At 31.7% G+C, this 25,754-nt stretch overlaps 1 protein-coding gene across 2 annotated transcripts in view; it reads left to right on the forward strand.

The window, feature by feature from the left end:
- LOC118199377 (MAM and LDL-receptor class A domain-containing protein 1-like) overlaps positions 1-25,754 on the forward strand; it is a 344,431-nt gene that overhangs the window by 142,307 nt on the left and 176,370 nt on the right. For both annotated transcript variants that reach the window (XM_085826944.1, XM_085826943.1), the window contains exons 30-34: positions 2,960-3,076; positions 6,687-6,964; positions 10,920-11,004; positions 19,211-19,447; positions 24,395-24,526. In XM_085826944.1, coding sequence (XP_085683070.1) covers positions 2,960-3,076; positions 6,687-6,964; positions 10,920-11,004; positions 19,211-19,447; positions 24,395-24,526 — 849 coding nt within the window. The remainder of the gene's footprint in view (positions 1-2,959; positions 3,077-6,686; positions 6,965-10,919; positions 11,005-19,210; positions 19,448-24,394; positions 24,527-25,754) is intronic.

Consider the following 25,754-nt stretch of genomic DNA (forward strand, 5'->3'; position numbering starts at 1 on the left):
GGAAGCAATTTCATTAATTCCTATAATTCGTGTTACACATTTAATAGTATTAATACTAAGTAAAACTGAATTAAGTTTTTGTTCAATTTTTATATAAGAAGAATGTTATATAATAAATATATTCAAATACTAAAATAAGATAAGAGTTTTATTTTCGACTTTAAGCTATCAAATCAAAATCCCATTCTGTGCATAAATTTGTATTTGTAAATATACTCATAATTGCTAAATATCAATGAAAGCAATTATTTGAGCCGTTTTCTTTGAAAGTGGTGTAAGTACATTAAAAAAAGGAGGGCTTAGTTAATGATAAAAATGAAAGCAATTAGTTATGAGCTTTCTATTTATAAACAGTTTCTCCCAAAAAATCCTACAAAATTTTTATAACTTTTTCAATATAAATTTATGTAGTTAATTAAAATTACAAATATAATTCCTTCGAAAGTGGTGTAGGTCCACTTTCCGCAAAGACATAATATTTAGTTAAAAAATACGATCCATAATTAAGATACAAACACGCAGAACAAATATTAATTTAGAAGTCAAACAACAAAAATCAGCGTTATATTTTCAAATTTTTACAGGAATAGTTTCGATGGTTTTACCGAACCATCATCCTCAGCTGCAAAAGCGCAAATGCAGCTGAGGATGATGGTTCGGTAAAATCATCGAAACTAGTCCTGTGAAAATTTGAAAACATAACGCTGATTTTTGTTGTTTCACTTCTAAATTAATACAATCCATAAATTAAAATATTATACTACATGATGAATCTATTACCTTATATTCCTCCAATAAATCATGATTATATTCAAAAACTTTTTCATAATGATAAAAATTAAAAATGGAGCATGTTAATATAAAGTTCTAATTAAAGATTTTTAAATGTCATTACCATAAAGAAATATTTAAAAAAATTCTAAAAGCTTTCAGGAAAAAAAGTTCTTGAAAAAAAGAAATTTGAAAGCTTTCAAAAACATTTGGGCTAAAAATACTTAAAAACAGCATATATTTAGACTTCCCGATAGGACTTCCCAATTTTATATCCCGATTTAGACTTCCCAATTTTATATCGCCCTGGATATAAAATTGTTTATTCCATAGAGTGTTGCCACTGATGGCTTCGAAATCGTTGAGTTTCTTAATCAAAATTTTTTTAAAGTTTAAAAAAAATATGAAATAGATAATAAAACAAATTCGAAATTCGGGCTTCCAGATGCCCATATTCGGGTGGTGGGTTCCGTTAAACAAAATTTGATAGCTCTATGTACCGTCGTTTTTTCACAGTGCGAGAAACCTACATACATTTATGCAGATTCTTCATTATTTACTTTCGTTAAATATACTACAACGGAATAATATTTGGTGAAAAGTGACACAATGCATTTAAGTGATTTGTCGCAAAATGCCGTTTCGAGACTATAGCCCTTCTGGGATAATACAGCCTTTTTATATAGTTTATTTTTTTGACATATTTAATAAAAATTTCAGAAAAATTTATTTTGATTTAACTGAAATCCCATGTTTAATATTTTATAAATGTATGATTTTCAGATTTTGTTTACTTTGAAAGTGGTTAAGTTCATTTAAGGTTATCAAAAGTATAAATTTCTTTTAACTAATATTTTAAAAATAATCACATTATATATTTAAATAAATTTAATAGTTTAAAAACATAAAATGAACATATTAATACATACCAATATTTTCAAACCATTCAAATACAAATCCTTAAATATCTCCATATAATACAAAAGGAACTTACACCACTTTCAGAGAAAATGGCTCGTTTATCCAAGGAAGCAACAATTATAATACAGATTTGAGTTTTTGTTTGAAGATTTAGAGCGAAAATTTTAAATCAATAATATGACGATTAAAAACAAAAGTATTTAAGAAATTAATCATTTCAACGATATATAAATAATTTTCTTTTGCAGAACATTTTAAAATATGTGTATTTTTATACTTTACAAAAATTATTGTTTAACGAAAAAGTAATAATTTTTTCTTATAAAACTGATCACAGTTCCCGTAAATATCAGAAATAATTACAGATTCATTTGGAACTGTTATTTATGCAAACAAAGTCCCAGAATATATTTTATTTTCTCCAGTTTCTTATTCTCCGAAAAGACTTGCCTTTTTAGTTGATAAAAATGTCAGATAAAAAACATTGTTTTAACTTTTCCTTACCATTAGTATCCTTAAGCGTATCTGAGAAATTGCGTTATATATATATATGTGTATGTGTGTGTGTGTAGCCACTTCATTACCCGGCTAGATGAACTCAGTTTATTTTATTCTTATATGTTGGTAAATTATGCATTGTTTTGTATTAATAGTGATTGTATTATGTTATTTTTATGTTCCAGTTAAGATTTTTATGCATTTAGTTAGTTAATCTGCATGCAACAGCTGTAGAATTACAATTACGAGTCCGCCATTTGTTTACATTTGAACTCTTAGTAGAATAGTGAATTAAGTCAGTTTGTGTACCAAATTCAGTGGCTTTTTTGACGAGCGGCACCAAGAGTAAACTTTGAATTCTGTGCACGGAAAATTTGGTCTTTCTGCCCACTGGCGGAATTGCTTGTTTTGGCGTAGAAACTCTTTCTAACAATTTTTACGGTTAAAATACCTTAAAAATTGTTTTACTTAACTATTTTTAAATGTATTTAGTGTTATGTGTTTCAGTATTTTATAATTTTTAATGAGGATGTTATGAGGTTTTGTGTATTTTTGCCTTGCTGTGAAGTGAGAACTGAATTGACAGAAATGAGAAATATATCTCTAATGAAATTAGTAGAAATAAGTTTAAAATGAAATGCAGCAGAAATGTGAACAATTTAATAGGTTGTACGAAGAAGTCATTTGGTGTCCGCAACAGATATTTTATACTTAAATTTATTTCCAATGATAATCTTCACGGTGAAGAAATAATGGTTTTATTTCCTAGACGTACGAAATGCCGACGTAAAAACGGATTTGCTAAAAGATGATGTTGATTGGATAAGACACATAGGAATAGATTACTTTGGACCTCCGAGAGATCATACGCTTGGATCACCACAAGGTAAAGTTATGATTTTCTTGGTCAATTAGTTTTTATTTTGAAATTAATATAAATAATTTTTTTAATTTAATATAATTTTAAAAATAATATTGTATACCGAACTTATTTCTTTTATTTGTTGATATTATTATTTTATCGATAAGTTTTTATTTTTAAAAGTAATATTGTATATCAAAATTGTTTCTTTTCGTTTGTTGTTATTATTTTTATTATAATACACAGATCAATTATTATTATTTTATCAAGTTTATAAGTTTTTATTTTTAAAAGTAATATTGTATATCAAGATTGTTTTTTTTCGCTGTTATTATTATCTTTATTATATACACAGTACAGGTATTATTATTTTATCAATTAGTTTTTATTTTAGAAACAGTATTGTTTATGCAAATAATTTATTTTTGTTCGTCGTTATCAATTTTTATTACAATTCACAGTGCAGGTATTATTTTTTATCAATAAGTTTTTATTTTAAAAATAATATTCCGTTTCGAAATTGTTTCTTTTTATTGGTTATTATTAGTATGTTTATGATAATACACAGTACAGTTGTTATTTTATCAATAAATTTTTATTTTTAAAAATAATATTGTATATCAAAATTGTTTCTTTTTGTTTGCTGTTGTTATTAGTTTTAATATAATGCACAATACAGTTATTATTATTTATCCACAAGTTTCATTTTTAAAAATAATATATGTTTCCGAATTGTTTCTTTTTTGTTATTTTTTATTTAAATACACAGTGAATTTATTATTAGTTTATCAATAAGTTTTTATGTTAAAAATAATACTGTATATTGAAACTGTTTCTTTTTGTTTATTTGTAACTTTCTGTTGTTATTTTATTATTATAGTACGCAGCACAGACATCAAAAAGTTTTTATTTTAAAATATTATTATATATCGAAATACTTTTTTTGTTTGTTGTTATTATATATTTTAAAACCATACACAATACTGTTATTATAATTTTATCATTAAATTTTTATTTTTAAAAATAATATTGTATGTTGAAATTTATCGAAATGATTTTCTTTTGTTTGCTATTATCTTTATTTTTATTATAACATACAGTTAAATTATTATTATTTTAGCATATTGTATGTTGAAATTGTTTCTCTTTGTTTATTATTATTATTTTCATTTTTATCATAATACACAGTGCAATTATTATTATTTTACCAATAAGTTTTATTTTTTAAAATAGTATTGTATATCGAAATTGTGTTCGAAAAGTTTTGCTTAGTGCAACACTCTTTTTTATGATTTTACTATTATTTGTTGATTTGGGAAGTAAGGAATTGCTATTGCAACGTATGAGTCCCTGATCTTTTTTTAAAGGGGGTTATTTATAAGTTTTTATTTCATTCAATTAATTAAATTAAACTTTCTTTCTCTCTGGTATGAAGAAAGAATAGTTGGAGGAGAAAGAACTACTAAAGAACTAAAAAGAAACTCTTATTCTATGTGCGAATTACAGTTGTGCGAATAAACATGCACGAAGAGACAAGTTGGTGCCGAACTGGATTGAATTATTTAATTTAAACTACACAAGGGCTAGCTGCCTAAATTGGGAAACATTTTAATAATTCGGTAATTAATATTACTGGCCATAATCAGAAAGTAAAGTAAGTGGACAGTAAGCTATTTATTACTGCAATTATTATAAACAGAAATTAGGAATTTTATCAGTTTCTTATATGTTACCAGAATTCATAATAAGTTATTATTTGAATTGGTAAGCCTAATTGATAAGAAAGCGGTGTGTATATTTTTTTTAAAGTGGGTGAGGGAAAAGACTGGAATCTTTCCCTCACAACTTACATTTATAAAGAATGTCTGGTTTATATAAATACGTAGGTGGATCCTCCCCAAAAAAATTAAGATTTGAAAAGTTAAAAAAATTAAGATTTTGAAAGTTAAAAAAAATCTGAAAGCTTCCAGAATTTATATTACGCCCAAGGAGACGTTTTTTAACGTTTCGAATGCTATCTTTATTTATTAAATATCATGTTCTTCGCACTTCAACCATAAAATTCAGTTCAACAACAATATCACGAAATATTTAAAAGAGATTTCCGATACACAGTCTCCCACACTGGAGATAAAACTGTGTTTTTTTTCGTACAGTGTTGCCATTGCTCGCTTTGAAATCGTTGAGTTTTACAAAATATGAAATAGATAATAAAACAAAACCCAAATTTCAAATATGGGCTTCCAGATGCCCATATTCGGGTGCAGACGTACAGTCTATCTATCATAAGAAAAGCTCTCGCCAGCTAGTCTTCAGCTGTCTGTTGCCGTAGAAACGAGCCTTGACCCATTGTTCGTAGGGATGTCTTACACTGACTTAATAAGACGAATGATAAACTGCTTTCCTCTCAGCCAACAGTCGCCAAAAGCAAAATAAAAATAAAGCAACGCTTGGTTCGTCCCTATTTGAAATATACTGGCCTTGTTGCTATAGTGACCTCCACCCACCAGACACTGTGGCGGGAGCTCTTCTTGTCGTAAACAGACAGTACATTATTGAAAATTGGTTGGCTCTAGGTTCCGTTCTTTTATCACAATGCGAGAAACATACAAGCATTTATGCAGATTCCTCATTATTTAATTTCTTTGAATATATAATACAGGGCTCTAATTTTTAATGGCTACGATTTGAAAAGTGATTCTTCGTTTATAGTGAATCGACGCAAAATGCCAAAACGAAATTAATAGCCCTTCTGGGCAAGTTGTGCCTTTGGCTAAAAAAAAAAAAAAACGGTGCAAGCATCATCATTTCAAAAGTTATTATTGTAGAGGGAATACTTTATCCTTAGAGTGTCGACAGATGGCATTAGTTGTCTAGTACTGGTTGTCCGCGTAGGTAGAGTAAATTTGCAGACGCCCGCGTCAGAGCGCTTGCAGTGGCAAGACCTTTACAAAAGTGGTTTCGCTTGGGGGTGCGAGTCGTGATACGTGATTCTGTTACGTGATACGTGATCGAGTATCTGGAGCGTAGCCGTAACGTTACTGCAGATCGTTATTGTGCCAGTTTGACAAGGCTACGTGAAACCATCCGACGCAAGTGCATGTTGAGTGATGATGCCATCCTGTGAAAACAGCCACAGTAAACTGGCTGAGTGGATAGGGACATGATTTCTACCAAGCCGGGTGAAACAAGCTGGTCCTTCATTTAGACAAATGCCTAAATATATTTGGTGATTATGTGGAAAAATGATAGGCAAGTACTCTTAATACCGTCTTGTGATTGTCTATTGTTAATAAATAAATTTTTATTACCCTTGTAATCTTTTTTTTTTTTTTTTTTTTGGATCCATCTTCGTGCCTGTGTGTAAGGGCTCTTAAAAAGAAGATCTGCTGAATTTAATATGGTACCAAAAGCCTTAGCTTTGGTACAATGCCTTGCAAATAACTGTGAATGTAATTTTAGCTGAAATCACATAAATCGAAATGAATACATAATTTGTTAGCTTTACTTCTGAAGTACAATTTTTTAAATCTCTCCCAGCTAATCTTTTAAATTTTAAAATACATCGCATATATTTATAAGTTATTTCCAAATATGTTAACTTTAACAATATATTATTAATTTATTTTTATAGGTTTTTATTTGCTTTTGGACACAAGATATATTCAAGGTGGCGGAAAAGCAGTGTATGTCTCCGAACGCTTACGTACTGCTTCTGGTGTTTGCTTAAGTCTCTGGTATGCTACATCTAGTTACAAAAACGGAGCCTCTCTTCAAGTATACAGCAGTGGGGACTTCATCACAGCAGACCGACTGAAATTGATCAAAGATACAACGGACGACAAATGGACTAATTCACTGATTTCAGTTATTCCTCCTATAACATCGGATACACCTTACGTGGACTTTTGGGTGGGTGCCTTGTGAAAAATGCCGTTTTGCTTTAGTACCATGTTATAATCAAAATCTGGGGCTCTAAAGTCTTGGATCTTTGTTTTTAAACGACTCTCAAATCATTCTGTAATTCCTTACGGTCTTGATTCCGCTTGGTATGACTAAGGGAAATCAATTCCTGGGAGGGCAACGAATTGCAGTTCAAACTTTAATGCGTGGTAATTCTAATTTTGCGTCTTACCAAAACACAGCACGCAGCAAAAATGAAGGAAAAAATTCATGATGGATATTTTGGGATAATATTAAATTTCTGTGCTATTGACATAATACATTTTTAAAAAAACAGGAACTAAGTAGAAATGATGACACAATCAGAAAAATACACTGGAAGAGAACAACATTTAAAAAGGAAAAGTGTAAATAAAAGCGCATTCGTAATTGGCTGAAGAAGAAAAAACAAAACAAAACAAAACAAAACAAAACAAAAAAAAACAAAAAAAAAAAACTAGTACAAATCATATGAGGTTTTTTTTCCCCTTTTAGAAAGCTGTCTCTTTACAATAGGCTATATGTGGAACTAGTTTATTAGTTTTTACAACCGCCATTATGTTTTGGGATAGAAATCTCAGCCAATCTCTATGTAATGCCAGTCTCTATGTATGGTCAAATTTTACGAACTCTCTACTAAAAAATGACTGCATGACTGCTGGCCCAAGCCGGAACTTCTTGATGAAAATACGGATCTCGCTGTGTAGAAGTAGGTAGCTAGTAGCCATGTTTTAACAATATAAAGTGGAAACCGCTTGTGAAGAAACTGGAACCGCAGAAGATAAAGATAAAACCTGACCCTGACCTATTTCAGTTATAAATAGTAGGGATAATGAATAGTTTCAAAAACAGCAGAAGTCAGCAAATGAAGTAGTCAACTGACTTAATACAAAATGAGGAAGCCATACCTCATTCTTTCAAGCTAGACGCAGGTATAAGAAGCAAAACAAAGTGAAAAATGCAAAATGAAAGAAGGAATGCAGAGATCCTCGATTTTATAAAAGAGAGATACCACCTCCCTCTCTAAAAAAACATTAAAGGAACAGAGCTAATTTAAATCAAGGAGAATCTTCGCACATCCAAAGCGTTCCACACAAAGCGTTGGCGTTATGCTGACTGACGTTATGTTCAACGCGTTGCCGTTAGTCAAGAAAAACCGACAATTATCTTCACCAAAAAATAAATTGAACAGGAATGTGGCATAGCTGGGATCTTCTTTCCTTCTTTCCTTATATCATGTTTTCACACAATGAAAAAGAGAGACAGACAGGAAAAATTAGAGAAAAAAAAAAAAAAAAAAAAAAATTGAACGGATCCATTTTTAACTATCGCCCAAAAGGATTTGTTAAGGTTTCTTATGCTCTCGCTGAGTTTGCACTCAACTAGTCTGCTGTTGCATTTGCTCCTGCTGACCTATTTCTTTTTGTCCTTTTAGTCTTATGGGGACTCATACACCTTAAAACCCATAAGATCTTCGAATATGTGACTGTTGCAAGAATTGGGATAACTTATTGATTTTAAAAGCAATTAATTCCAACGTTTTACAGCTGACTACCTAATATAGCTGTTTTCTGAAATAGTAATAACAAAGTTTGTGTTGCCAAAAATATTTTCATAATTTAATCCGCTTTGTGACAAAATGTTTTGTCATGTTTCCACCTTGCGCGCACAGTTTAACACATTCTGTTGCATAATTTCATTCCATATTTAATATATAGCTTTTATAACATTTGGAAACTACTGTGAACCAATAATTCTAAGAATTTCATGTTAAATTTTTATTTTATTTGGAGTCGAGTTTATAAAATGCATTTTATCAAAAAAATCTGTAATGTTTTAATATTAAAATATTCATCAGATTTTTGGTTTAGTTAGAAAATAGTGCCCATATAAAGAATTCCACTAAATTTCAAGTATGTACCATTAGCCATTTTTAAAATATCATGCGCGCAAGGTGGAAACATGACGAAAACTTTTGTCGAAAAGCGTATTAAATTAAAAAAATATTTGTGGCAACACAAACTTTCTGGTTACTAGTTCCCAAAGCAGCTATATTATGCAGTCAGCTGTAAAACGTTGGAAGTAATTGCTTTTAAAATAAATAAAATATCCCAATTCTTGCAACAGTCACATATTCCAAGATCATAAGGGTTTTAAAGTGTATGAGCCCCCTTATATTAAGCATCAGTTTCTTCGCACTTGCGCCCATACACAATTCAACAGGAAAATTATAAAAATATTAAAAACAACATAGCAATATATGTTAAGAATTGATGATGGAGTGTTAAGTGTTGGCATGTATTTTCTCTTTATTTTCAGTCTTTTCTCAGTTTATCATATCAACGTTAAGTGTTTTAGTAAGATGGCTTACAAAAGGTTTTTTGGCCTTTTTGCTATTAAAGTTTTGTGTGTTGACTTTATTTATTAAATATCATGTTCTTCCCACTTACGCCACATAAAATCCAAATTAACAGTAAAATCACAAAATATTTAGAAACAGAATATCTTTAGAACTTCCAATAGACAATCTCGCGCGCTGGAGATAAAAATATTTCATTCCGTACAGTGTTTCCAGTGATGTCTTTCAAATCGTCGAACTTGTTAATCAAAAGTTCATTGAAGTTTTTCAAAGTATGAAATATATGCATAAATATGAAATATATATTTCGAAATTCAAAATTCGGAGTTCTAGGTGCACCTGTTCGTGGTGGAAGATTACGTTATTCAAAATTTGATGTCTCTAGGCACCGTCGTTTTTTCGCAGTGCGAGGAAAATAGATACATACATACAAGTTCTTCATTATTTAATTTCTTTAAAAAGATTACAGGGCGGTAGTATTTGGTGCAACAGTTTGAGAAGCTATTCGGTTGGCAGATGCAAAATCCCGTTCCGAGATTAATAGCCCATTCAAGCCAACGCCTTTTTTAGATTTAAAAAAAAAAAGAATAAAAAGAATAATTATGAGATTTTTTAAAAGGAAAGTTGGAAGTATTAAATGTTTATATTCCTAATATGATTAACCGAAAATTTCAAATTCCATCTTAATATTAAAACTTTTGCCACGCAATTTTACTAATTTGAAACACAGATGTATAAATCTGGCCACACATGTGTTAAATTTGATAGATAGAACTTAATATTTGCTTACTTACACATGATTAACGATATATATTTGATAATTTTAACTTGCCAGAACTACCCAATTTCATAAAACTCAGTTCCTGTTTAACAGGAAACGAAATATTAGAGAACTTAAGAAATTAAAATTAATCACATTTAACGTCCATTGATGCTAAGTAAAATAAACTTAATAATTTCTCTGGCCAATTAAGAATGTGAGCGATATTGTCATGTAATTACTATGTCAAATTACGGACGTAGGAGAAAGCTGAAGAAATTCGTCCATCAGCGACAATCATGAAACCAGAGTAAATAAGTTTTAATAATAAAGTAGAACTTTTTATGGTTTTACAGGTCAAGTCTTGGCGACAGAAATTTATTAAGAGAATGAGGCGTCTCCGAGGAAGTGAAGATTGTAACACCTGAGGTTGTAGTGTGTACATGGAAACACAAATACTTTATTCTCAACTTTAAAAATTAACTTCGTTTAAATTTAACATTAGTTAAATTAAACTGAAAGCAGATTTCACTTCGAGAAATGCTTACTAGAATTAAGCTAAAACAGCGCGAAAAAAATTCCGCTCAGATTTTCTTTAAAATAGGCTTCTTTTATTTTTGATCTAAATTTCTATTTTAAATATTGTTAGAAGTAAATTTAGTTACAACATAGTGTACCTTGTATGCTGATTTACTCCTTCCTTGTATGCTGATACTACTTCCTATTTGTTTGATTTACTATTTACATGTATACTGATAGTAAATGAAGAAATTTCACTTCTTATTTCTTGTAAAATATTTTTGCAGGTTTTCTTAGCGGGCTATGCTGGCAACCACACGCTTGGTTATTTTGCTGTTGATGACATATCAGTACGTGATGGAGTGTGCGAAGGTATTCTCTACAATTTTATTTTTGTTTCTTGCTGATGCCACTCAATCTGATTTCAGATTTTAATTATTGTTTCCAAGACGTATAATAATAGGCAACTTAATATATGCTTAGAGGCACAGAAAACGATTGGCATTTGAGACATACCAGGTGTGACACACAAGAAAAGGAAACTGGTCTATTAAATCATTGTACTTACAGAATCAGTTCTCCGTGACATTATCGCCTTCAAAGCAGTCCCCTTCAGCATTTAGACACTTCTGATTCCGATGCTGCCATTGCTGGTAACAGTTCTGCAGCGAGGTGTTTGGAAGGCCCTTCAGGAGATTCACCGTTTTGGCCTGAACGTCTTCAACTGAAGTAAAATGGCTTGCCTTTAAGCAAGATTTAATTTTAGGCAATAAAAAAATGTCGCATGGAGCCAAATCAGGTGAATAAGGAGGATGCCTCATCACAGTAATGTTTTTACAGGTCAGAAAGTGCTTGACAGACAGGCCCGTGTGAGCGGGTCCATTGCCCTGGTGCAACAGCCACCCATCACTCCACAACTGTATCTTTTTCTTCCCTAATTTTTTCTCGAAGGCTTTTTAGTACTTCAATGTAGTAGTATTGATTAGCTGTACGACCATTGGGAACCTACTCAATCATTACAATTCCATTTATATTGAAGAAGACAGTTAACATTGCCATGAATTTTGATTTTGACATGCGTGCTTCGTCCCTTCCGTCTGAAAACCGGTTATGCTATTCAAACACACGTGCACGAGACAAAGTTTCATCTCCATAAGGCTCAGTTAACATTTGAAATGTGGCCATGGCTGATTTCTTAAGTTTCACAAGAAACTTGATTCGTTGTTCAGTTTTTACATTAGACACTTTTTCCAGGAGAATGGCAGTTGCACATGTTCAGTCAATGACGCAGTACTCCCAGTTGGTGTGATTGTTTAAGTCGAAACTGGCCGCGTGGATAGAGGTGGTGTGTAAGATGACGCCACTAAAACAGATGTTGCCAGCTACAGTTTTTTTTAAAGCTAAGTCTAGTTTTTTTGTGTGTGTCACACCTTGCATGTGCATTCGCTAAATTAAAGTTCTAAGTTTTAAACTTTTCTAAGTTTTAAAATGATTTAAAGACAAATCGCAGTGTATTATTAAAGCTACAAGTTGCATGTGATATTTTCACATGCGCAGATTTTACAGCTTTATCCAAAAACTTTCATGTACTTATTCAAAACGTTACGAAAGAAATACGTAAAACTTATTTTTTTCGAGCAAAAAACATTCGGTCACAAATTAAGTCTTGGAAAAAATTAAAATAATGGCTCTAGTGTAGAACTGGGTGCTCCTTCGATTAGCGACAATTTTTCTTAATTTTGGCGATGAAATTTCACTTCTGGTTACCATGATAGTTTTAACTTTGTTTTAGCTTCTTGATATTATTTAAATGAAAAGAGATTGATGTGTACATGGACAAATTTAAGGCAGTGCGCAATGCCTAGTTTGTGCAATTCTAAGATGTTTTTTGAAGTGAAAACAGAACGATGAGTACATGGACACAGAGTTTTTGCAATTCTTTGACTTCTTATTTTGGTTTTGTGTAGCGTCCATCTTGAAATTGTGCCTTCCTGGCGTCAAAAAAGAATCGCCAAAAATCAAGGGGCACCCAATTGTAAACTTTTACCAAAATAATTAGTCAGAGTTTTAATATACTTAACGACAGAATTGTTAAAATTACTTTACAAAAATCATTATTTTTTTAACTTAATGTTCTCTCTTAAAGTAAATGTTTGTTTTATTTCACTGTTTGCAAGCTGGTTTAATGGAAAAGAAAAATATCCCTGAATTTAAAACATTATTATCCAAGCATTTCTAATTTACTTGAAAATTTTCTAGTTAAAATTAAAAAGTGAATATTTTCTTAAATGATAAATTTTGCTTGATGTTGGATTTTTATATAATAAAAATAAGTGCAGTTTAATGTTATGCATAGTACGATATAATTTGTAAGAATTTGGCGGGGGTGGCTACATTTAATCTTACAACACGTCTTTTAATATTTTGAATATTTGCTGCAGCGAAATGTATTAAAATAACACTGACACGTGGTGTATTTAATTGCGGCAAAGCACATGAGGGCTATCTGCCTGAGGGATGCATTCATGGAGGACTTTCTAAGGGAAACTGGCTCGTATACACGTTACACATGGGGAAAACCACGAAAACGCCCATGCAGCCAGCCCGTTCGCGGGATTCGGACCGAACTACCAGTGTTCAGACACGAAATTTTATATCTAAACACAAAACGTTTCATGCTTTACATAAATACACTTCTTTAAAGACTTTTCTTTTTGTAATGAAAAGTAACTACTGTATGTTCCGAAGTATAGTGCGTACTTTTAATGCAGAAAATAAGACCAAAACTTACGGGTACACGTATACGCCAGATCTTAAAACGATAGATTAAAAATAAGAAAAAATTCAGCATACAAAAACCAGATTTTTTATAAGTAGCTAAATGCTATTTATTTAAAAGAAATGACATATCTTATGAGCTTAAAAATTTTTCTTTATCGGGTAGCATGAAAAGTTCGTCATGTTCGTCTTCCGTCATATATTCAGGCACATTATCAAATTCTGTTTCATTTTCACCATCATTTTTACTCTGACCCATAAATAAATAATCATTATCCATTCCATTTTTCACTGCCGCTAAACATCATTGCTGCAATACGATTTCCATTTTTTTTCGTAAATTGAATAACTTTGCATTTGAAACCAACATTATGCTGTTTCGTTTTTCACAAGCCATATATACTACTAAGAGGACCACTAGATCAGCTATATTTGAACTAAAGCAAACGCGATTTGCTAAGGGTTTCGATGTTCATTTCAAAATCAGGACTTCAAATGACTACAAAAAGATAAAACATCTTACGCCTAATTCTGCGAATTCATTCGGGTCGGAAGGGGATTCTTACTCTAAATTCTGTCGCTATTTCTCAAAACCCTTGAATGACATTCTTGTGCACACCTGTAGTGAATACAACCCGACTTCATCGGAGATCGCTTGTCAATTCAGTATGCTGTTGTTCGAACGCCTGGGAAAAACCTTCGAATGAGTGACTTCGAAAGGTAAGAGCATCGCACATGTATCTTTCAGGTTTATTGTAAAAAATGGGTGCGCGTTATTTGGCAAATGTAACTGGAAATTAATAAATGCAGTTTGCAATCACAGGTGCGCGTTATACAGCGTTGCGCGTTATATGCCGGAATACAGGGTAAAACCGTGATAAAGAATTATTTTAATTTGTAACTTAAAATGAATCTTTTAAAATTCTCGTACTAGTAAATGCATTATTTGTTTCAGTTCCTTATTAATTAAATAAATTTATTCCAAAAATTTTTACTTTCTGAATAAAATTCTTACTTAATACAAAAAACATTTTTTTCAAATTAAAGAAATAACCTTCTAAATACAATAATCATTTAAGAATAGGCAACGAAAAATAATCACAGCGACGATAATATAATGTATTGATTATCAACTAAGTAAGTAATGCAACCTGACTATTTGAGTAAGGAATAGAATACTTTAAAATGATTCTAAATAGAGAATCACTTTTTATAGACATATAGAAGGCAATTGAGACAGAAAATCTAAATGGGAAGATTTAGTTCGAAAGCAAAGGGAAAACAAAACACGATGCTTGATGTTATTTTCCACAGCTATGTTTGTAACTCTTTTAAACAATAACTTTTTTAGACAAAAATGAACTGCTCAGAAATTTAACAAATCTCAGCAAATATCTGAAAGCCAATGTTTTGTTTGTAACTATTAAAGCTGATCTAATAAAAGGCAAAATTAATTTAAGCCGTTGCACAAACACATTTACAGAGGGCGAATTATTTTGTTGAATTTTTTATGCCTAATTGCAAACTATGAAATCATAACAAATAAAATCCTCATTTAAGGATAGTAAATTGATCATTTCAATCATTGTTATGTTTGAATGCACTCCCTAAGTATAACTTACACAAAAAAATGGGACAGTTCTATATCTTCCGTTCTAGTCGGTCGATTGATAAAATATGAACGGGTTTTTCATGTCTCGAAAGCACGACTTAGGATATATATTAGATTTATATATGGCGTTCTTCTAACGTAGGTGTTTTGACACAAAATCGGACTTTTTTTTTTCTTAAATGACATACCGACTTCTTTCCCATATTTCGATTCTACGACTCAAATTATGCCAAATATGAAATTTTGTAAAATTTGGTGAGAAACTTAAACACGAAATTTAAAAGTTTATCTTAGCGTACTTTTTTCAGTTTGTACCAAGAATAATTTACTTGGCGAAATTCTTAATTTATGGTAGCCTGTTTTCCTTTCCCTTTATTCATTGTGCGCGATCAGAAAGAAAAGTTTACCGTTCGCCCTTTCAAATAATTTTTCTCAAAGTGCATAAAGAGCATTTGGCGTTTTTATCGCTTCTAAAAAATATGCCAAATTTCAAAACGCCCCAGTACATAAATTCACGTATATCTTGGGAAATTCTGAATAAAAAACTCTAATTTTTTGCAGGTATGTCTAGAAATACATTTTTTAAGATGATAACATTTTATGGGTCATAATTCAAAAATGTTTTCGAAAAATTTATAAAAATTACTAAATAATACAAATTTTAAAAATAAATAAAAAATATCTTCGAATTTTATTTGGATCGAATCTAGGTTTCGAGCTGTGAAGGAAGAAAGCAAGTGAATTTAATAAAAAAAGAGAGATTAATAAATATATATATCAAATTCAATTAATATTGAGAAGCTAAAATTTTGAGAGCTAAATTTTTTAAACTGCTGGTGAGATATTTACAAAATTTGGCGCTTTAGCATAATCTAAGTCGTAGAATAGAAATATGGAAAACAGTCAGTATGTCATTACAGGTGACAGGTGACGGAGGACGGGGACGCCTGATGTTTAACAGAGGTAAACAGGCATATGTCCCGCGCCCTCCCCTATCTAGTGGCAGCAACTCCCAGGAGCCTCATGAGGCCACCTTGGGAGTTTATTGAAGAATTTTACGTAATTGTACATGGCCATACAGAGGCGTCTTAGGAATACATTAGTTTTGATCGATAGGCGGATGATTTGTTACATCTTGGTTTTTAGACACTGTTAGACACTAATTACAGCATATACATACACATACAAGTACATACAATTGCACATATAAAGATACATACAAAACACTTGTAAAACACATATAAAAGCACATATATAACACATATAAAACATGTAAGCACATTATATAAAAATAGAAATTAGATACTAGTTTGCACACACTTATACAAGTAAAACACATACTTATAATGAAACATATTTAAGCTAATATATAGTATACACTTACACTAAAGACACATTTAGATCATTTAGACACATTTAGATCACATATCACATGTAAAATGCGCAAATAAACATACATAAAGCATGCAGGCACACTGTAGAATATTAAATTTTGTTATTAGATGATATAGTAATTACAGATGAAACTTTACTCTGGAGAATACATTATGCAATACATTATATCAGGTACACAATACTTATTTAATTTGAATAGATATGCAGCGCTTTTTATATACATAATGCTTACAGAATTGATACACAATGTAAAAACAGATACACAATGCTTGTAAAGCATTAGATATTAGAATTTATACTGCGCACAATTGTACAAACGAAATAAGACACTATACTACTATATACAACACAGTTATGGTGTACAATTATACTAACGTATTAAAACGCAGAATAAAACACTATACTACGGTATATAACATAATTGTGCACAATTATATAAACACAATTATACTTACACATTAAAAAAAATCTATACTATTGTATACACACAATTATAGTACGCAGCACCATGCATGCTATGTTGCCAAGCTATATATTTCTATGCGAAGCTATGAGATTATACAGGTAATGCAGATACAATATTGATAGATATAGATGAATTATACATTATGCATATGTCAGATACAGTGCAGATATAATACAGATAGTTTGAGTAATACAGATATCATGTGCAGGCAATAACTGTAGTGGAGACACTATGTTATAGAATGCGCTGAGCTTATTTTATATTAGATGCACAGTGTTTATTGGATTAAAGTAGGTACACAGTACTTTTTTATATACACATTGCTCACAGAACAAATGCACAGTGCAAAGTCAGATACACAACAGGTTGTAAGGTATTGCAGATAATGCACACGCAATGTAGATAGTTGCATAGTAATTATATGCTTTATATACAGCAGATACTGTGCAGAATTTGACAAATTCAGTGCAGAATGAGGTGCATATTTATTGCAGATAGTTTGTATAACGCGTTTGTGTAATACAGTACTGGCAATGACTGTAGGAGAAACACTATGTTGTAGAATACACAGTGCATATTAGTATTGTAATAGATACATGATGCTTGTTATATACACAATGCTTACAGAATGGTTACACAATGCAAAGTCGGATACACATTTGTTTTACACTGTTCAGTTAAGCATGGACTAGCATGGACATGCAAGTAGTAACCTGTGATTAGTTAGTGTTGAGCTCTGTACACTGTTGATAAGTTCTGTACACGATTTGTCAGGGCGTTCCAATTACTCTGCGCACAGTACCTTATACACTGATATATAACTTGCAGTTGTTGTAATAACTGTGGTTATTCCAGGAAATACTTCTATAGATATTTCAGTCGTTGTAACTACTACAGAGACACAATGCAGGTAGCAGTCTGTTCATAGTCAGTAGTTTGCTCTATACGCCGTAAGTGAGTACTGTACGCAGTAAGCAGCTATGTCTGCAGTTATGTTACAGTGCAGTTATGTTATAAGCGCAGCACATAATTTAAACATATTGTAAGTTGCATTCAGCTGATTGTCAGTATAAGAGACTGACAGAATTCTGTTGATGATTTGGAAGTGAAAGCTGACTGTGGTTGCTTTATGAGACGCCTTAATTGACGCTAGTTTGGTTGGCAGATATCTTGCCCTAGGTCGTTGACCTGCCTAATTATTTGGCAGATCTTTTTGACCGCTGGTGGGTGCTTAATGATGAATCGTTTATATGATTCTATATTTGTGGCTGGGAGTGGTAGGTGTAAGTTGGATGTAAGGCTGCATTCAAATATGTAGTGGTCGGGGGAGCCAGTTGCCCCGCAGACGCATATATCTGTCATCGAAATTGCATGTCTTTGAAAATAGGATGGAAATGGGCCGTGCCCCGTGATATAGTATGTCAAGGGTGCAATGGCCTGGAGACGTTCGTTGTCTACTATTGGGTAGAATCCATGTGTCCTTCTTCCTGTATCACAGTTATCCCACTCCTGTTGCCACTGTTCTTTGCTTAGTTCTCTTAGCTTTCGCTTTAAATACGAAGTCGGGATTGGAGTTGTCACCTCTTGCGCGTCGTTGTTGAGTGCCGCCTCGTTTGCTAACTGGTCTGCCATCTCGTTACCCTATATGCCATCATGTCCTTTCACCCAGATTAGTTTGATGTGTGTTTGCATATTGTTACGCAGGAGCTGTTGGATTGCTATAATTGTGGGTGAGGTATGGTGGTGATTCATGATTGCCTGTAGCACTGACATGCTGTCTGTGTGAATTTCGGTTGCTGCTAGATTGATATCCTGAGCATACTGAATTGCAGCTGCTATAGTATGTCATTACAGAAAAAATCCGATTTTGTGTCAGAATACCTATATTAGAACTATGCTATATATAAATGTAATAAAATGTAATATATATCCTGTGTCGCGCTTTCAAACATGAAAAGCACAAGTTAAATTTCACGAATCTGTACAGTAGAACGAGAAGTATAGCACTTCCCCCTTTTTTTTTGTGCAGAGTGTGCATTAAGTGTACGCTTATACATATATTTATGTACATAATAATTTTATTCATATTATGCAGCTTTTAATTTTCAATATTATTTACGGAAATTTATTGCGTAACTGCTACTAAAAAAGTTTGGATGATTTTCTATGTAATTAAAAAATTGCATCATTAGAACTCTGTAGTTTACGTCTGCATTAAATGGAACAAATTCCACTTACTTTAGATTATTAGGTTTTCTATGAAAACAAGATAATTTAGATTTAACTGTTTCTCTCCTTTTACATTTTGTTATGTGTTTAATTTACAGATAAAACAGAACTATTTGACTGTAAGAATGGCCAGCATGTACTTGGTACCGATAAATGCAATTTCCATAAAGACTGCGCGAACGGCCTGGATGAATCCATGTGCGCTGATTGTGATTTTGAGCAACATTCCTGCGGATGGATCGACATTGGATCAACTTACAGCACGTTCCGATGGGTTCGGTCTCAAGCTGGCACACAGAATTTGATGGTCGACCACACAAAAAAAGATTCCACAGGTCATCATAAATATCATATTTATTTATACGTTTTGGTTAAATGTTTGGAACTGTATGTTTTAATTCATGTTTATCTTCTGCTTCCAACTTTGATGCCACATGAAAGAAAGAATTTGTGTATTTATAAATTTTGCTTAAATGTTCGGAATTGCATGTCTTAATTCATTTTTATCTTCTTGATTTTATCCAACCTTGATGCCACATGAAAGAAAGAATTTGTGTATTTATAAATTTTGCTGAAATGTTCGGAATTGTATGTCTTAATTCGTTTTTATCTTCTTGATTTTATCCAACCTTGATGCCACATGAAAGAAAGAATTTGTGTATTTATAAATTTTGCTGAAATGTTCGGAATTGTATGTCTTAATTCGTTTTTATCTTCTTGATTTTATCCAATCTTGATGCCACATGAAAGAAAGAATTTGTGTATTTATAAATTTTGCTTAAATGTTCGGAATTGCATGTCTTAATTCATTTTTATCTTCTTGATTTTATCCAACCTTGATGCCACATGAAAGAAAGAATTTGTGTATTTATAAATTTTGCTGAAATGTTCGGAATTGTATGTCTTAATTCGTTTTTATCTTCTTGATTTTATCCAACCTTGATGCCACATGAAAGAAAGAATTTGTGTATTTATAAATTTTGCTGAAATGTTCGGAATTGTATGTCTTAATTCGTTTTTATCTTCTTGATTTTATCCAATCTTGATGCCACATGAAAGAAAGAATTTGTGTATTTATAAATTTTGCTTAAATGTTCGGAATTGCATGTCTTAATTCATTTTTATCTTCTTGATTTTATCCAACCTTGATGCCACATGAAAGAAAGAATTTGTGTATTTATAAATTTTGCTGAAATGTTCGGAATTGTATGTCTTAATTCGTTTTTATCTTCTTGATTTTATCCAACCTTGATGCCACATGAAAGAAAGAATTTGTGTATTTATAAATTTTGCTGAAATGTTCGGAATTGTATGTCTTAATTCGTTTTTATCTTCTTGATTTTATCCAATCTTGATGCCACATGAAAGAAAGAATTTGTGTATTTATAAATTTTGCTTAAATGTTCGGAATTGCATGTCTTAATTCATTTTTATCTTCTTGATTTTATCCAACCTTGATGCCACATGAAAGAAAGAATTTGTTTATTTATAAATTTTAGTTAAGTGTTCAGAAATGTATGTCTTAATTTATTTTTCTGCTTCCAAACTTGATGCCACTTTAAAGAATCTGCTTATTTATAAATTTTGGTTAAATGTTCAGAGTTGTCTGAGTTACTTCATTTTTATCTTTCGTTCTCAATCTTGATGTCATATGAAGGAGTTTGGTTATTTGCGAATTTTGTTTAAATACTGAGAATTGTCCGTCTTAAATAATTTTTATCTTCTGCTTCGAAAAAAATTGCTTATATACAAATTTTGTTTTAAATGTTCGGAATTGTATGTTTTAATTCATTTTTATCTTCTGTTTCCAACTTTGATGCCACATGAAAGAAAGAATTTGTTTATTTGTAAATTTTCCTTAAATGTTCGGAATTGTATGTCTTAATTCATTTTTATCTTCTGTTTCCAACCTTGATGCCTCATGAAAGAATCTATTTATTTATAAATTTTGGTTAGATATTCATTATTGTAGGTTTTAATTCACTTTTATCTTCTGTTTCCAACTTTAACGCCACATCAAAGAATTTGTTTTTGAATTCATATATGAAGGCAAAATTGAAACCGAATTTTATTCATTCACATAGATCACCACACTGAAAGGAATAAATTACATATAGAGCTTACTCAAATTTTTAAATTTAATGACGAAGAATTTTGCTCCTTTTCTACAAGTTATGAACTCTTGCAGTTAGAATATGAACAGGTGAAGCGGCTTAAAAGACGTTTGAAACATGCTTTATTTTCAACAGTGGCGTTATTTCCACATGTTGGATGTTCCACGATGCATAACATAAGTATCATAAAAATATGATTCAAGCAGATTTTCTGGTTCTTTCTTTACTATTTTTTTTTCGCAACGATCGGAGTTATTAAGATATTTTTACACTTTATCATTTTTGTAGAACTAAATGTTCTTAGAAGCATTCCGAGGTAATTTGTGAACTTTCCGCAAAAACCATTAGTTAATTTTGTCAGAAAAATTCAGTACCTTCAATATCATCCACAGCTCCAAAAAAATGATTTTCAGTTCCTTGTACGAAGTAAAGGAAGTATTGGAATGTGTTTGTGTAAAATTTCACAGTTTCACAGTGTCGTATTTCAAAGAATATGTCCATTTTCACCGCTCTCGAATCCATTTAGACTGTTGTTTTGAGTGTACGGGCAGAATAAAGGAGTCTTTTTTCCAAAATGGATTGTAAAATGAATTTAAAATGGATTCAAAAGGTATTTTTTCTTGATGCCTGTACGTAACGTATGTATGTATCTCCCAATACTCCAAATCAAATACCCATAGAACGTTGTATGTGGGCTTGCCATAATATGTAGTTGTGCACCTCCCTTTTTTAGTTGCAGTCGGCCACACCAAACATACATCTTTATATATATAAGCAGCTAAAGTGTGTGTCGCCGATAGTTTATTGTTGCCACTCGGAAAAACGAGCGCACAAATTAACGTTTCCGCAGATTTTAAATAATATCTCGGCGAGATTATTTAAAATCTGCGTACGAAGTAAGTCGTACGAAGATGAGAATGGTATCAATGGATTCGGAGAATTTTTTGTAATCCGAGGATACGTATCTGGAATTTCAACTCGGCGCCGTTCCGTAGATATTCGAGAAAAAAGAATTTGGCACGTAGCCAAATTCCTCTAATAGGGAAAACCCAAGAAAGAAAGTGGAAATGTAGGGGAAAATTAGTTTTTAATAAATATTTCGGCTAATTAAAGTCCCACGAAGACGCGAGTGGTCAAAATGGCATGCTACGGACCTGCGGAATCCAACGGTGTGCTTCGCTAAGCCCGGGAGCCAGCCGTTTCGGAGGAGATGATGTTATTTCACCCCATATATATATGCAGCTGATAATTTATTGGTTGCTTGCGTAACTGTACTAGCCAATGGGGTGAAGTTGCCACAGCACAGGGTTGCCGTTTCGATTGAGACGTAGACAGTTTCCTGTAAAACTTGCCTTTGCTATGACCATCCATAAGTCTCAGGACCAAACGCTTAAACGTGTTGGCATTTTTTTACCTGAGCCTGCATTTGGACACGGTCAACTTTATGTTGCCTGTTCAAGAGTTCGTGAAAGAACAGACGTAAAATTAAAAATAATGGATGGTCCTTTGCAAGGCGAGCTTAAAATGATGGAAAGATCTAGACAAGAAATTTTGTATACAAAGAGATCTTTGACGTGTGAATTAACATTTCATTATTTAAATCACCTTTATTGATTGAGCTAGCGGTGGCTGTTAAGAAATGTACCGCCAGTGGTTTCCTTCATTGCACTCTACTTTAAGCAATTAAGCAAGTAGAAGGGGGAAACCCCGCGGAGCAGTAAGCAAAGGGGTGTCTTCGCCGCCTGCCCTGGGTAAATCAGTTTAAATTAGCAGACACCTTTGCACAAATCATTTTAATTACAATTTATAATATCTAGAACAGCGGTCATTTCGTATGATGGCCGGGCTTTCTAGTACATATATATGTATATATATATATATATAATAGACTAGGTAATAGAATAATAGTGCTAATAAAAATCTGGTAATAGAGTAGGAATATATATTCATATATTACCAGGCTTTGTGAGCTCAGTATTTTTATTCTTATATGTTGGTAAATAGTGCATTTTGTGTTTTAAAAGTGATTGAATTAGGTTTTTCTTATGTTCTGGTTAAGAGTTTTATGTCTTTAGTTGATATACATGCAAGAGTTTTAGAATTATCAACAATTTAAACGTTTAAGTGGTACTAAGCCTAACGAAGCCGCCATTTGAAAGTCTTAGTAGAATAATGAATTAAGTCAATTTGTGTACCAACTTCAGTGTCTTTTTCCCAAGTGAGGCCAAATGTAAACTTTCAAGTTTTTGTACCGAAAAATCTGTCTTTTTGAATGCTGCCCAAATTGCTTGTTTTTGCATACAAACTCTAATTATGAAAAGTACTTTTTAACTGCATTTGGTGTTTTAAGTTTTTCTGTATTTGACAATTTTTAATGAAAATGCTTTGAATTTTTATGCATTTTTTTTGGGGGGGGGTCTTGCCGCGATGTTAGAACTGAATTGAATTAATGATAAATATATCTCTAATGAAATTCGAGAAAGTAAATTAAAATGAAATGCACCAAAAATGTGTATAATTTAATAGGCCATACAAGGAAATCAAGTTGTGTCCACATCAGATATTTTACAATATTTAGCTGACGCATTTAGAACATATTATTCTACTACGATATACATTTTTTAGCTTTTGTATAGTTGGATCGCTTGGTTGTGTAACAAATCCCAGCCATTTGCATAAAATATTATTCGGTTATTCTATTTATTACATCTTTCAGTTCGCTTGGAAGAAGTAAAACATTTCTGTAAGATTATATTCGCTATCTCTTAACATGCGTAACTGATGAATATAAAAATATATAAAAACAATTAATTAAATTCTCCGGTAGAAAAGAAATTATTTAATTATATAGTTTATTACAGTAACGTTATTTTAAAAAGAAAAACTGAGTCCAAAATAACGTTAAATTACATTGAGCATATGAGAAATCCTATTTCATGAGCAATTTCTAATCTTTTAATTAAAGGCTCATCGAAAAAAAATTAAGTCTTCTCATAAAATACATCTCTTTCTTGAGATTTAATTAAATGATAATAAAATGAACTTTTAAGAATTTTTCACAAAACTAATTATTAAAAAATTCTTTTATATATGTATATTATTGATAATAATGCATCGTATCTGTTTGTTGGTGAGTGCTCTGGAATCATTAAGGTTTATTCATTTTAGGCTATTTCGCCATTGCATCAGCAACTAGGTACATGTACAGTTCAAGTTTGAAAGCTACCCTAGAAACTACGACGTTACGAAACGCATTTTCAACGTGCTCTATGGAATTCTGGTACAGTCTTGTTGGCAAAAGTAAGTACTCAATTCACTTTTGCATATATTTTTATTGTTACAAAATGCCCAACGGCTATGCGTGGGATAGCTTCAACCGCAACGCAGGCGAGTTTACGGTTGCCAGACAGTGGCAGGGTTACTAGATTTGGTGCGAAATCTCCCATTTGGCGATATTTTGCGATAAAGTTGGCGATATGTCAGAGACGGAGCGAGAACATTCTAGAACGCATTCTTATCGATTTTCTCGGGAATATTCTCGAAGGTAGGTTAAAGCTATACAAGTCTTGCAGTGTCTTGAGTTCAGAGATCAGCTTGAGAGCAATCGACCGAACGAAGGGTTGTACTTTAGAGCTTTGCCGGGAAGCTATCTTCACCATCATAGCCTGAAGGTTGTATAACTGATTGTTTCAGCCTGTTTGTCGTAGTTTTTTCGACTAGTGTAAACGTGTCTTTGAAACTGTCCTATGTGATATTGGCAAATAAATTGTTTTTTGATTCTTCTTTGAGTATTATCATCAATTACTCGAATTCCAACCAACCCGTAGAACGCAACATTATGTAAAACCCTTTTTATCCCAATGGTTGTATCAAATATTAAACGAGATTGAAGCATTCATTTTAGAAACGAAGACTACCAAGTTTCAGAATTATGTTTCTCATTTATATTAATTGCAAAGTCAACCTTATTCGAACTGAATATCGTTAAGATTAGTAGTTACATTTAAAAATATAAGTTTGGAAAAAAAAAAAAAAAAAAAAAAAAGAAGGAAACCCGTAGCATAACTGTTTTGAGAAACCTTTTTCAACCTTACCAATAAATCTCACTTAGAAATAGAAAGATGGAAATCACCAAAAGCATTCATTTTAGAAACGAAGACTACCACTTTTCAGAATTATGTTTCTCATTTATATTAATTGCAAAGTCAACCTTATTTGAACTGAATATCGTTAAGATTAGTAATTACATTTAAAAATATAAGTTTGAAAAAAAAAGAAGGAAACTCGTAACATAACTGTTTTGAGAAACCTTTTTCAACCTTACCAATAAATCTCACTTAGAAATAGAAAGATAGAAATCACCAAAAGCATTCATTTTAGAAACGAAGACTACCACTTTTCAGAATTATGTTTCTCATTTATATTAATTGCAAAGTCAACCTTATTCGTACTAAATATCGTTAAGATTAGTAGTTACATTTAAAAATATAAGTTTGAAAAAAAAAAAAAAAAAAGAAGGAAACCCGTA

This window comes from Stegodyphus dumicola, chromosome 11 (genome assembly GCF_044657685.1).
Source record: "Stegodyphus dumicola isolate Sdum_Otavi_A_Nest chromosome 11, ASM4465768v1".
Lineage (NCBI taxonomy): Eukaryota > Metazoa > Arthropoda > Arachnida > Araneae > Eresidae > Stegodyphus > Stegodyphus dumicola.